Source organism: Protopterus annectens, chromosome 8.part0 (genome assembly GCF_019279795.1).
Source record: "Protopterus annectens isolate FY-2018-M chromosome 8.part0, PAN1.0, whole genome shotgun sequence".
Lineage (NCBI taxonomy): Eukaryota > Metazoa > Chordata > Ceratodontiformes > Protopteridae > Protopterus > Protopterus annectens.
In genome coordinates, this window is record NC_056741.1 from 1711263257 (window position 1) to 1711278718 (window position 15462).

The 15462-nt window shown below is 38.5% G+C and overlaps 1 protein-coding gene across 1 annotated transcript in view; it reads right to left on the reverse strand.

The window, feature by feature from the left end:
• Positions 1-15462, reverse strand: part of LOC122808552 (DNA topoisomerase 1-like) — an 859013-nt gene that overhangs the window by 352577 nt on the left and 490974 nt on the right. The window contains exon 7 of the mRNA XM_044079506.1: positions 4033-4147. Within this exon, the coding sequence (XP_043935441.1) occupies positions 4033-4147 (115 nt within the window). The remainder of the gene's footprint in view (positions 1-4032; positions 4148-15462) is intronic.

Genomic DNA, 15462 nt, shown 5'->3' on the forward strand with positions numbered 1-15462 from the left:
ACCCTCCAGATGGGTCTCACTGAGACAGATACCTGGTGTCAAAATCATGGCCTCAAGCTAAATGCCAAAAAGTGCATAGTCATTCCCTTTGGAAAAAACAAAGTACCCGCGAACTACCACATAAGCGGTAGTCCCCTAAATACAGAAAATGTAATAAGGGATCTGGGGACCCAAGTAGATAGTAATCTCTCCTTTGATAATCATATTGCCAAGGTGGTTAGAAAATCCTTCTATGTGGCCCACCTAATCACAAAAGGGTTCGCATCTAGAACAAAAGAGGTTATTGTGCCTCGCTACTCATCACTCATTAGACCCATCATAGAATACAATGCCCCATTTGGGATGTACCTTACAAGACACCTGCAAGGGCTGGAAAGGCCACAAAAGTACCTCACCAAGAGGATTACCGGCCTCAAACAGATGCCCTATGCAGCCCGACTCAAGAAACTCTAGCTGTACTCGGTTGCATACTGCTTACTCAGAGGTGATCTCTGCCTGACATACAAGACCATGTCCAACCCAGAATTGATGGACATGCTCCACCTAAAAAAAAAAAAAAACATATCCCGGAGAGCCACACACTCTAGGGATATAAACCTCACCACAACGATAAATAGGACATGTTGGAGGGATAGATTCCTATCCCAGAGACTCCCCATGCTTTGGAACACGATTCCAATATACATCAGGCAGAGCCCCTCACTAGCACTCTTCAAGAGAAACCTTGATGGGTGGATGGGAAACCGAAAATTTACCCCGGGGATTACTGCAGTGGCTCTGCTGGACAGTGGTGCAGGGAACTAATGGCTCTGCTGGACAGCGGCACAGGGAACTAATTTAACGGGGTGGCGAAAGCCAACACATTCTGGCTAAGCTTATAAATACCGTTGGGCAGATAGCCTAGTACTTACCTATGAACCTATAACTATTGTATATATCTATTTAGAAGGGTGAAAATGGGGAGGGAATTCCAGGCTTTGGTGACAGTGTAGGAGTAAGGGGAGTGTTGTCCTGCTGATTTGTGCGCTATTAGATGCTATTTTTAGAAAATAGCTAGGTAAATTATCTGCAAAGGTAGCGCACACTTCAGCCTGTTTAACAGATGTTTGATAGTGGTTATAGGCACTGTCTGAAGGTTGAATGTAGATGTAGCTTGAGACTGTTTATTTGAATCAAGCTGGTTTGAGTTAAAACCCTTTGTAATAGATGCTATGCTATGGGATTATGTTTTTTTATCTGTTTTACAACTATTCTGGAAATTATCACAGTGTACTTTTTGTCAATGATTTTTTTGGCCTATTTGCACAGTATCTTATATTCTTAGAGGTTTTGAAAGTTTTTTTTTTCCCATTTTCTCCAAGCTTTGTTTCTGTTCTGCAATGAATTTTTAGTGTTCTTAGTTAACCAGGGTGAATCATTAATTTTTATTCCCTTGTTCCTTTGGGGTGCTATTTTATTATGAATGTTGAGGAATATTGAATTAAATGTCATCAGCACTTTGTCTATGGCATGGGATTTTAGTATGTTCCAGTTTAATTGATGAGAGCATTGCACTCAATGTGTTGGGGCTAAATTTACTTAGATTACATATGGGTTTTACTGCTTGCTGTTTAGGAATGTGTTTTGTATATTTAGTATAGGCTGGGGAATGGTCACAGAGAAATAGGTAAGGTACCAGAGTCAAGAAATTTATTGGGATCAGATATGAGAATCCAGTCAGGTTGGATCCTGTACGAGTTGTTTAAAGTCAAATACATTGATACTAGATTTTCAGGTAGTAGATGCAAGTTCAAGCCAGTTTATATTTCATCTCCTAGTATTAGTGTTTCATAAGGGATATTACTTGAGGGCCAGAATAATCTGATGTCACCTGAGAAATATTAAGTGTGATTGTACAGATTTGATTTTGTTTAGTTTTAGGAGTGTAATAAGCAGTTCAGTGTTGCTAAATTGTGGTATAGGAACACTATATGCAGCTAGGTTGTAGGGGTTTAGAAACAATGTGACACCACAATCATCTTTTCTTTTATTGAGGCTGTTCCATATTATATAATAACCACATGGCAGGATTTCAGTATCATTAATGTTAGGCTTTAGCCACGTTTCAGTTATGGCCAGGGTTTGTGGCAAGCAATCCAAGTATGTAGTTGAGCAACTTTGTTATGCTTCTGGCATTTATGGTAAAGAAAGTTAACTGGGTATGAGCAGTGGGGGTTGTATGGTTTGGGTGGTATGATTTTTCTGTTATATTTATCCGAGTGGTGGTTACCAGGTCTAGGAATAGGATGAATATCTCCACCTATAAGGATTGCTTTGATATTGTCTAGCAATTGTATATACCTGCTTGTGGGTAATTTAATGAGGGGTAGCAAATTTTATCAAACTTTATATCACCACAAACTGTTTAGATCTGAGATTAATGAATTGAGGATATTTCAGACAAATGGTTCTGGGTATGTCTTTATGTAGTATTTAAAATACCAGCAAGTAAAGGAATACATATGTGTGTGTGTGTGTGTGTGTGTGTGTGTGTGTGTGTGTGTGTGTGTGTGTGTGTGTGTGTGTGTGTCTCCTATCCAGCCATGGCACTGAAACAAGAGAACTTGAATGTAATGCACAAACATTTGAGTGGATTAAAAAAGAAACTAGATTGTTTCAAGGCAGAACTGGACACCTGGTAAAATGTTATCCAAACTGCACAAGATTGATAATACTAAGGTTTGATGTCTCACTGTTAAACAAGAGTAAGACATGAGAGCAAATGTTTCATTATGGTTTAAAGTTTTCCATTATAGTTCTCTTGCTACTATGTACCTTACTCTGATATGGATACTGAACGGAAATAAAAATTCAAGTGAGCATATTATGTGATTCATTCCAAGACTAGAAAAACATTACACACAGACAGAGCACCAAATCTTTTCCTTACATTTAACTTTGTGCACAATACTCACACACATATAGAGCACATAATTGTTTCCTTACATTTAACTTTGTGCACAATACTCGCACACGGACAGACCACCTAATCTTTTCCTTACATTTAACATTGCCCACAATACTCGCACACAAACAGAGCACCTAACCTTTTCCTTACATTTAACATTGTGCACAATACTCACACACAGAGAGCACCTAATCTTTTCATTACATTTAACTTTGTGCACAATACTCACACACAAACAGAGCACCTAACCTTTTCATTACATTTGACATTGTGCACAATACTCGCACACAAACAGAGCACCTAACCTTTTCCTTACATTTAACATTGTGCACAATACTCGCACACAAACAGAGCACCTAACCTTTTCCTTACATTTAACATTGTGCACAATACTCACACACAGAGAGCACCTAACCTTTTCATTACATTTGACATTGTGCACAATACTCACACATAGAGCACCTAACCTTTTCATTACATTTAACATTGTGCACAATACTCACACATAGAGCACCTAACCTTTTCCTTACATTTAACATTGTGCACAATACTCGCACACAAACAGAGCACCTAACCTTTTCCTTACATTTAACATTGTGCACAATACTCACACAGAGAGCACCTAACCTTTTCATTACATTTGACATTGTGCACAATACTCACACATGGACAGACCACCTAATCTTTTCATTACATTTGACATTGTGCACAATATTCACACATAGAGCACCTAACCTTTTCATTACATTTAACATTGTGCACAATACTCGCACACAAACAGAGCACCTAACCTTTTCCTTACATTTAACATTGTGCACAATACTCACACACAGAGAGCACCTAATCTTTTCATTACATTTAACATTGTGCACAATACTCGCACACAAATAGAGCACCTAACCTTTTCCTTACATTTAACATTGTGCACAATACTCACACACAGAGAGCACCTAATCTTTTCATTACATTTAACTTTGTGCACAATACTCACACACAGAGCACCTAACCTTTTCATTACATTTGACATTGTGCACAATACTCACACTGTGCACAATACTCATAATTAGTTAATGCACAATACTCACACTTAGTTAACTCCTTCAGCTGTTGCTGAAGGGTAATCGAAGCATTGTACGTTCGAAATACTTTGGCAGTCAGTCCATCCATCAGTGACTGTAGATGCTTGTTCAGCATTGGGGTCTACAACAAAGAATAAGTTAGTGTAGCCATCATGGCAAACTCAGTCAATAACGTGTGAGAAAAATAAAGCAAAACATTTGAGAACATTTTTAGAGAAATGTTGAGACAGGCATGTTAGATCTAGTAATTAAAACATTTTTCTCAACTCTGCCTTATATTTAATTAAAGAATAGTAGAGAAACTCTCTCCTCAGATATGGCAAATAACATAATGATAGTATATAATATAACTTCACGGACATATTCCATTCCTGCTTTACACAAAGGTCTTAACATAATGAGATCCAAATAAATTTCTTCTTTTTAAACCTTGGTAAGTGGTAAAAAAAAAAAAAAAAAAAGAGGCCAACAAGGACGAAAGGTCCACAGTGATAAAACAAAAGAGCAATGAATAAAATAAACATGTGGACCACCACTCCAAAGACCATATAAAGCAATTTAATGAAATAAAACAAGATAAAACCAAGACAAAATAAGCACTTTCGGGTTTCCCCCTTCATCAGAATCATAAAATAAATAATAAAATATAGCCAATCAACAACTGGATCTCCTCCCCTTAAGAATAGGTGTCATGGGAAGCACATGATTAAGACCAGGTGGTTTATCTGCCAAGAACTCACCTATCCAATTAGATTCCATTGTCTCAGTCTTATCTCAGATATATCTGCTACAATAAGAGGTTGGGATATAGTGAATAAGACTGAGACAATGAAATCTAACTGGATATTTATTTTCTAAAAGTTCCAGACATTTACTAAAGATGTCAATAATTTTAATAAGCAAACGAAAGTCAACTAAATGGGGACCCCAGAGGCCAGCTAAAAGGATATCAGCCATTTCTTCTACATGAGATATAGAGAGACAGATTATTATTATTATTATTATTATTGTTTTTTAATCACGGAGCTGTTTATTGCCTTTTCCTTGGAAAATCTTTATGGATGGCTAAGTTCAGTAAGATGGTAAGTAGGCAAACTGCATTTGCAGCATTGCTTCTGTTGGGAAGAAAAGAAAATAGCCCAGAATGTTGCCACACTGCAAAACTTCTCAAAATACTAACAGGTCAATTACTCATAACAAAAAAGGGGAACTTACACTACAGATATCTTGGAATATGATTAGATCCCCCTCTCAACTTCAAAAATCATATGCAGGTTACATAGTCAAAAGTCAACAAGATTTTCTTCTGTGCCAGAAAAATGTCCCACTTTCTTTGTCTAACAGCCAGAGCAGCCATAGGTAAAGGGGTTCAACTTCCCAGAAGGAATATGGGCTACCCCTCAATGCCTGTTTCACTAAAGAATCTGGCTACACTGCAGTCTCCAAAATATTAAGTTTGTAATCATTTCACCAAAGAGAGAACACTGCTGCTGCACTCTTAAGAAAAACAAAATGGTCTTCAAGCTTATTATGGACAAAAACCTCCCCTTTTTAATTCAGATTACCAGACAGATCCCTTCCACCAAATAAAACAACTCTGCATCCACTCCCATATACACAAGCCCCACTTACTAATGTAAAATGCACTGACCACAAAGTCTCCATACCTACTTCTAAAATCTTGAAAGTCAAACATGTACAATTAAAAGTCATGCCATCTCTCCCAGGAATTTCTGGAAGCAGCAAAAAGCTCTGCTCAAATACGTCCAGTGTAAGCGCTTCAAAACAGTTGCATCACATAGACACAGGAACGCCTTTCTCTATTCATGCACTTGGTGCATTCAGACAGATCTACATCTTACTCTGCTATACTTTTAATTAGGTGCCCTCTTTTTTTCTCCAAAACCACCTACAGTTGCCTCTTCCTCCCTTCTCATCTGCTCTTTCCCACCTTTTCACCTTCATTGTCTCAACTCCTTAAAAGCCCCATTAAACAGTATCTTCTTGTCACACCTGTTTCATGTGCTTCACTGCAACAGTACTGTTTAACAATAACTACCTTAATGTTTGTCCAGAGACAATATTGCAATGTCGGGAGTAGTCACTTATTGGTTGTGTGATATTGCGGACACAGGTATTGAATCTAGTTTGTAATGTTTTATTTTATAAACGTGGTATGATTTGGCCTTCTTCCCTCTATCTTTAATTTCAAATCCTATGTAGTGAATACTTCAGTCATCCTTAATTATCATCTATAATTATTTAATATACATCTTACCTAATGTACATAACTTGAAATGTGACTTTCATTGAAATGTTTTGTCACTTCTTTTCCCCACTTGCAAATACTTTGAAATCTGATTCTGATGCAGAAATGTTTTGCTCAATTCATGAACTCTTGGTTGTAAACCCTGGAGTGAACCTGAAAGACTACCCCATTTTGCAAATACATACATAACATATATAAATAAAAAAAATATATATATATATGCAAAACAGGCAGCTAAGATGACAATGACAATATACTGATAAGCAGTGAAATGAAAAGCAAAAGGCTTTCCTTTTCGGGTTTATTTTCTACAAATGCAATGAACATTGGAAATGTGACAAGCCTTTTCTGTACATAGGAGATGGAGAATTGCCTGAAGTTTTCAAATACAGGAGCCGTTTACTGCTTTGTTCAAGAATAGACCTGTTGATCAGCTGGTGCTGGTATGGTGGGAGCATAGCTTTCAACAGTACAGATTTTCACAGAATGTCCAGATTTTGGCCTCATATTTTGGTCTGTTTTTCATAAAATTGTGGTTTTCTGGCAAATAAGTGGTAAATCATTCAAGACTGAAGTAAGACAATACTGAGACATTTGAGTTTCAGACTTCATACCCTTCAGAAAATTCATGCTAATGCAAACCTTTTATTCTGTCAACTTTCTAAGTTTGTAAGAGTAATATTTAAAAAAATGTCCCTATTTTTGGGCCTTTGTTCCACTTTTATTTATGGCTTTGTCCAGGTTTCTTGCTCTGAGATGGTGAGAGGTATGGGTGGGAGCATTTGTTCTAAAGTGCAATAGGAGCAGCTGCCCAGCTTCTGCCTAGGGATAGTGAAGAATAACCCACAAGCCTTTGTGTTTGCTAAATTGGTCTAAACGTTCTTCATGATACACAGTTTGATTTCTAAAGTACATTTGAGTCCATGTCTGTCTGTATGTAGATTCTGATTTTATATCCTATACTAACTCAAAGTTAAAAATACACCAAAAATGCGTAAATAATCATGAGCTCCTTCTTTTACTTACTAAGCCATTTCTTCCCAACTAGCTTTTTATGTTTTAATGACGTGAGTTTATTGTACTACTCACATTATGAACATAGGCATTACTGTACTTTTATCACTTTACAAATCAGAATAAATATAGATGCTTATCACATTACTTCAGCCACCTAATTTTGTTACTCTCTATTGCTAAGTGATGATGTTATATTTATTATACTTAGTCTGCCAGCTGGTGCAGCGGGTTCATAGGTCGTCTCTAGGCTAGCAGTCCTAGAGCCTTTACAAGCCTAGCCATGTTAATCCCAAGTATCCCATTTATTCTTTTTTGTGTAGTTCACAGAACAAATATATGAACAGAGTGGGCCTGTGAGCAATACCAGCTAACCTCGACAATGAGGGACATGGATGCCACCTCAGGGGTGAATTTTCGGTATCCCATCCAATTATGTAAGGTGCGTTTGAATAGGGTTAGTGAGGAGCTCCATTTCTCATTAACAGGAAGTCTATTCCAGAGAAGCGTCAGTCTCTGGGAGACATATCTGTCTTTCCAGCATTATATGTTAATGCCAAAAGCTAGGTTGAGATCCCTAGTGTGAGCAACTCTTGAGCCATTTGACTTGTGGATGTGCAGCATTTCCCTTAGAGCAGGGTTGGAGATTGCCCTATATACAGGCACAAGTCACCTCTCAGCAGCCTATAAGACACAGAATAAACTGTTAGTGCTTTCAGCCTGTCCACATCGGTCATGGTTTTGAGTCCCTGTATTTTCTTAGTGAGAAACCTCCAGCTGCTGCAGGTGTCTGGTGAGGTACATGCAAAAGGCTGAATTATAGTGGTCTGATCAGAGTTGAGTACAGGGGATGTTATAACATCCCTTGACCTGGATGTTATACCTTTGATTACGAGGTGTGCTAAATAGAAGGCTTTCCTTATCACTGTGGAAACTTGGTAGTCAAAGTTCAGATTGCTATCAATCTGTGTTCTCAAGTCTCACACCACTAGGTTGGAACTCGGGGGTGCTGTCAATATTCTATTTTGTAGGGAATTATGTTTTGCCAAAGGAAATAATTATGCATTTTTTGCATTTAGTTTTAGACCATGACTTTGGCATCAATCGTTTGTGTTAGCCCTTTTTGTAATATGTTGCCACTGTTGGGGGACCGATGATTGCTCCCAGTTTGCAATCAGCAAACCTGGTGTGCCAAAGGCCATCTACTTTGGCCTGGACATCTGAGAAATATATGTCAAACAATAAGGGATCCAGCACAGTCCCATCTGGTATTGTACTGGTGGAGGTGGTGTCACCAATTTTGACAGAGGGTGTTCTGTCAGGGAGCCAATAGGCTACCCATCTAGTTACATAAGGGTTAATCCCTATCAGGGAGAGCTTCTCAATGATGCCAGAGTGTGGAATTGTGTTGAAAGCCTTGGCAAGGTAAAGATAGGCTGTGTTCAAAGAAGTCTACTAGGTTTAATAAGCATGGCCTACTCTTGACAAAGCCAAACTGGGTTGGGTCCAGTTTTTGGAGGTCATCTATGTCCTTGTTGATAAGGTCCATGATAATTCTTTCCATGGCCTGCAGATGAGGCTGGTTAGACTTATGGGTCTGTAGTTTCCATGGTCAGTTGATGGCCCCCCTTTGTACAGGGGGATTACTGTTGCTGTTCTCTATGAACATAGCCATTTCTCAAGCTATGATCAAAGAGAATGCCAAGAGGCTCCACTAGGTCTTGTTTTAGATTGTTTAGTAAACATCCTGGGATATTATCTGGTCCCACTGAGGATATGTTTTTGGCCTTGGTGAGCATAGAGGTAACCTGTTCTCTACAAATACTAGACAGAGGACTGGTGTCAGGTATGCTTTGGGATATGGTAGGTGGGGATAAGGGGGGTGAAGTTTGCACTGAATCCGTCAGCTAGCAGGTTGGTGATATCTTCCAGTGTAGTATGAGTGATCCCATCTACAACCAGTTCAGCACAATAGCTGGGCATTATCTTTTAGACTTCACATGTAGTTAAATAATGCCTTATGATTATCCTTGGCTATTTAGGGATAAGATTTTAGTTTCATAATTTGTTTTAGAAGACTTTACAAGATTTCTAATTTTCTTGTTTAGGCTTAGGAGGGAACTCTTTCTCTGCAGAGTGATATCCCTCTTGCTTTTGGACAACAGTTTCTTCAACTTGTCATACGATCTGTTTATACTTGAACACTTTTAAGTGTTTGTACAGGGCATTTGTGTACACTTCTGCACAGTGATCAGTGGTGTCTGTGATTGTGGGTTGTATGAAGCTTTTTATACCATCACTTAGTACACTGCAGTTAGCTTTGGTAAAGTTTTTTTTATAATTTTTGTTCATGTGAAGGTGTCAGTTCCAGTAGTTACTTCAAGCAAGACTGATTTGTGGTCTGACCTAACCAGGGAGGGCATCATGCATGGGGAAGTACAGCAACACCCCCCCATGCTGATGAGTACTATGTCCAGAACATTAGATCCCCTAGTGGAAGTGCAGATTATCTGTTCAAGAGCATTTGTCTTAAAGTCCAGGAACCTCTTTGCAACAATGTTTTTGCTCATGTATGTCCCCCAGTCTATGGAAGGATACTTGAAATCTCCCATGACTAACAGTGAGGGATTCCAGTAAATCGAGTTATGCGGTGTGCTTGTCCTGGTTCATGGTGGGGGAAATATAGCTAGCAATGACGTGGTATGGTACTTTCCCAATATTTAATTGGACATAGATTAGTTTGAGAGAGCCATGCTGTTTGACCAGTCTTGAAGTGTATTTGGTTTTAATGAAGATGACTACACCTCTACACCTTTGGTTCCTTCACGCTCATTTTGAGGTCTGAACTTGTGGAAGGAGTTGTAGCCTTGCATGGCCGGGGTGCTCTCAGTGGCCTTTAACCATGTCTCAATAACTGTATAGACATCAGCACCCTGCCAAGATGAGGAGTGCTTCCAGAGAGTGCAGTTTTGTGTTTAAACTCCTAGCATTAAGCAGCACAACCCTCAGTTTGTCTCGATTAGATTGTTATGTTGGAAAATTTGTTGTTTTGACATTGCCTAAAAAAGGCACTATGGGAGTGGCAAGGGCCTTTGCCAGTATCCAAAAGCCTTGGGAAGACAGGTGCAGACCACCTCTAGCAAGGCAGTGAGGACTGTCTACTATATCCTCCAAGGCTGATAGATACTGGATCGCCTTGGACTGACACCAGAAGCTTTGCCAGTTGTTGAAGTCAATCATTTTTTGTTTATATTGTAGCATCATCCTGGGTGATGGTAGGATAATGCTTAGGGCTAGGGACATACCTGTCTTGCACACAGAGTTTTGTCATGTCTCTCTTCATATAGTCCAGAGAGGTGCTTCTCAAGTCATTCACTCCAATGTGGACTATGACAGTCATAATGGTACTTGTTGCTGAGTGACTAGACTGCATGTGTGATTTGTTGGATCTGTCACCTGAGAAGCAGCTGACCGTGACCTCCTTGTCCAGTCTGGTGCAGGGGACATCTTTGTGTCCACTATGGAGTCGCCTATGACCAAGACATTTGATGCATTTTCCTTAGGGGCTTATTTGAGACACAGGTGTGTGTTGATATGTTTAGTGGTTTCTTTATGCTTAGTGGTGAGTGTTGGGTGGTGTGTGTTTGGGAGGCCTCTGTTCTTCGGGTAGGCTTTTTTTTGAGTACCTCTGCATATGTGGGTTTATGCATTGTGCCCTTGTTTTGTGTGAAAGGTGAGGTTTGCGTGAGAGGTAAAGCTTGTGTGCTGACAACTGGTTTGATGTTTGTTTTTATGTGAGAGAACTAACTCCAATTCCACTGTGTATTTGCATCTGTCATACACAGTGCTAGTTTGCTTTAGGAGTAAATGGTTGTCAGTATACATGAAGCAATTGCTACATTGCCTCAAGATGCCAATATCAATCAAGCTGGCAGGAGAAATGATGGGAAACTGCCCATCCATTGTGGCAGGATTTTTCTGAATGTGGTATTTGGGAAGGAAGAGGACTACCTAGACTTAGTCACAAACAGTAAAAATAAAGCAGCAATTCAATTAAATACAGTTAAAGTGGAATGCTGGCTTAAAATATACCTTTTTCTTTTTTTTTTTTTTTAGTGGATGTCTTGGATTTCAGTGCAGATGCACTCCAGACCTCTGGATAAAGTTGCCAAACATTGAACAGCTCCAGTAAACTGAGCTCAAATCCACGCAAATACGAGGCTCATATACAGGCAAATTTAAACCATTTTAACACAACCACCAATGGAAAAGCACCAAACTGAGCCTTTCTCCAGCAATCCCCAACTCAGATGGATACTGAGCTATACACATCTGCCACAAGGGTGCAGGGAGGTCTTTTTAATGTAAGATGGCTGTTTAAGAGCACAGTGATACCAAACAGTCTAGATTCAGCAGATGTGAATCTAGCCTATGCTATGTAAGGCAAGGAACCACAATTTCTAGATGGGAAGGAGTCAGGGAGAGTCACTTTAGGGTTAAAGTGAGAGTGTTTATTAGTGTACTATAGGATGACCTGCAGTGGCACCACCCTTTGCACAAACTGGCAGCTGTTAGAGCAGCTGTAAATAGCAGGACACTATGGAGAACTTTTCTTGTAGAGGATTTTCAACTGGAGAGATTTGCTTATATGCAAACATGGGGAACTGCATTTGCATGATGTGCAAATGTGAGACTTTTATACAAGCAGGATGAAAAAAACTTTTATAAAGTTAAATCCTCCAGCCAATCAGATAAAAACACAATAAGCTTTCGACCAGTAGTTCCCACCTATGACAGGATGAATTTAACTCTCTGCTCCACCAGAGTGCAGAAGAATCCTTCCAATGTAAAACAAACTGGTTTGAGCTGAAGTGCAATAACAGATGCTTTACAACAGAAGTAAGGATTCCTGCAATATCAGGAGTCTTTATAAGTTCACTAACCCTGAGAAATGTTCATAACACACAAAAACTTTACAAACATTAGAAATATTTTGGCAGACTGACTCAAAATAGTTTTTGCAGTATCAGAGGTGGTTAGGAAATATCATAATATTGTTAAAACAGCCTAAGAGCAGTACAGAAACAAACAGATGGAGTTTATTTAACAAGTGCAGGCTGAAAACAGTGATAAAGTCAACCAAATAAATGCAGCACAGAAGTCTTAAATATCACTGAAACAGTTAGAGCAAGTACAAACAATATACTTCTATTAGTTTTGTAAGCCGGATGATTTTAGAAGCAATCCAAGTCTTGTAATCACAGGTGTCCAAGCCAGGTACAAGGAAGCTCTGAATAAATCAGCCATAAGGCTGCAGTACAGGCTGTGAGAGTTTTAGTTCCTATGGTACAGGATCTGATTCCCTCTTTCCTCATAATGCATGACCATGAGCAAGTCACTTAACCAAACATTGTTTCTGGGTCACTCCTGAAAAGGGACTACGTCCAGTGCCTTACCGTGTTAACAAATAGATATTTATAATCATAAATTCCTGGTTCAGTAATGCTCTGCAACTTACACAGATGTCATTTCTTAAAACTTGCTATACATCTTTGTGCAACATTTCCTGTTTATTCAATTTAATGAAGTTCAGCATCTTTGTATGCTTTTCTTTAGCGTTTGCTTATTTATTTATTGACATTTGTTAACCGAGAAAGTCCACTGGGTAAGTAACCCATTTTCAGTGGAGGCCCAGGGAGAAAAGCTCCACAATTAAGCAATAAGATATAGAACAATGACGAACAACTTTCAAGTATCAGATTAAACAATGTTACAAGATTAAACAATTAAACAATATATAGACAATATTAAACTTAACAGAGTAATTAGAACTTCTATAAACTTTGATAAACAGTTGGTAGTGTAGTACAATAATTATGAGTTGTTACTTTTGGCATTGCAAGAAAAATAACATGGCAGTTATTGTTGAAAATCAGTTCCAGCAGTAATAGTATAAGACTGATGCTGTCTGGGTAAGAGTTATTTAGAGCCTGTGGAACTGGGTAAGTATTAAGCAGTGCTGGTTTTATGATGGTTTGCTTGATTTATACTGGCATGTGACGCAGTCAAGGAGGTAAGCTGCCTCCTATTGAATCCCAAAAAATCAAAGCTCCTGCTCTTTACTCCTACTTGTAGGTTCACACCAATAGATATCTCAGTAATTTCTAACAATGGTACTCTCATATACCCAGACTCTACCACCAAACCCCTTGGTATTACAATAGACAGCAACCTTAACTTCGACACCCACATTAACAATACTATAAAATCAGTTAACAGAAAAATGGGCTACCTGTACAGAGTCAAACCCTCCCATACTCCAATAGCAAGAACTACCATTGCCCACTCCCATCTAATCTCTACTCTATGCCTCACAAATATACACTAACCTATCCAAAAACAAATCTTTTCAAACTTGCTACCTCTTATATTGCCAGATTTGCCACTGGTAAACCCTTCAGAACCCATCACTGTCAGAATCTCAAACAACTCGGATGGCTTGAACTTCAAAACCAGCTTCAACCAACTTACAATTGCCCATAAGGTCCTTTACCAGACAAACAATACTCCAATACTCTCAGACCTCATAACCTCCTACAAAAATCTTAATGCCTTGCGCTCTTCAAATAAACTCCTAGTTAACATCAACAAGTCTCACAACATGGCAGGGGACTCTCTATTCTCAAACAACTGGGAAAAACTGGAACCTTCTACCTATTGAACTTACTTCCCTTCCTTCCTTACCACTCTTCAAACAAAAACATACAACCTTCCTCAAAACACACTGGCTGTACCCTTGTACCAACCCTGACTAACCTATCATTAATGCTACTAATATTTTTTCTAGCTGTTTCTCTCTCCACTAATTTAATCTCCTGTAGTGCAATGGTAAGCATCTAGTAAGAACCTGGATACTATTTTTTAGCCACTAGCATATTTATATTATCTTGCTCTAAACTTTGTATATAGTTTTATGATATTTACTGTTAAATGTATAAAATCTCTTCTACATCTACTTCTTGTATTTTTTGTAACAATTACTTATTGTCTGTTTGTATCAGTCTTGGAGCTTTTCTCCCCGGGCCTCTACTGAAAATGGACATGTATCCAGCTAGACTAGCCCAGTCAACAAATGTAAAATAAAATAAATAAATAAATAAATAAATAAATAAACTTTTAATGCTACTTTGTATGTCTTTGTGCAGTCTATCTGGGTAATGTGGGAGGATAAGTTGTTCCATTTCTTAGCAATGCTATATGAGAACAAGCACTATCCAGCTCTTTTATTGGGCTTGGTTACACTTAATAATTTATTGGAGGATCTAAGGGTGCGTGAAGGAATATAGGTTTGTATTATTGATGAGAGTGCTGAGCAGTTATTTGGTCTATAAATTAGTTTATGGGATAGGATTAGTTGGGTATAACAGAGATAGTTTGGGAAATCCAACCAGTTGAGTTCAGTGATTACTTGGCAGTGGTGTAAGTGGTTAGGCTTTCCCAAGGCAAATTTAGCTATTTTATAATAACAGGACTGAAGTTTGTTGCTGAGGGAGGAGTGGAGGTTAGTAAAGATAGCACTACCATAAAGTAAGGCAGGGATAAGTAAGGTACTTGCCAGTTTTATTTTGGTGTTTTTGTCCATATACAGTTTATGACGATAAAGCTTGCCAAGTTTAAAATGTGTTTCTTTATTGCATTGAGAATGTGTGTTTCGAAGGAGAGTTTGTCATCAATTGTAATGCCCAGTAGTTTGGCAGATTTTACTATTTCTATTTCAGTTTTGTCTTTAGCATAGATTTTGAAATCTATGTCTGGAGGTTTTGAAGAGAATAGTAGAGGTTTTGTTTTTTTGGCGTTTAGTAGCAGTTGAGAGTTATTTAGACAAATTCAATCTCTGTAAAGGCATTCTGAGTGACTGTGAGGAGGTCAGTGAAATTGTTTGAAGTAGAGATTATGGTTGAATCATCACCATACTGGATAATTTTTCGTAGTTGTGAGACTTTGTGGAGGCCATTAATAAAGATGTCAAAAAGTAAAGGACCCAGAATGGACCCTTGTGGGACTCCTATGTTATTAGGTAGATAATCAGATTGGACGTTATACCATTTTACAGATTGTTGTCTGTTGTCTAGGTATGAAGTAACCAGTTGAGG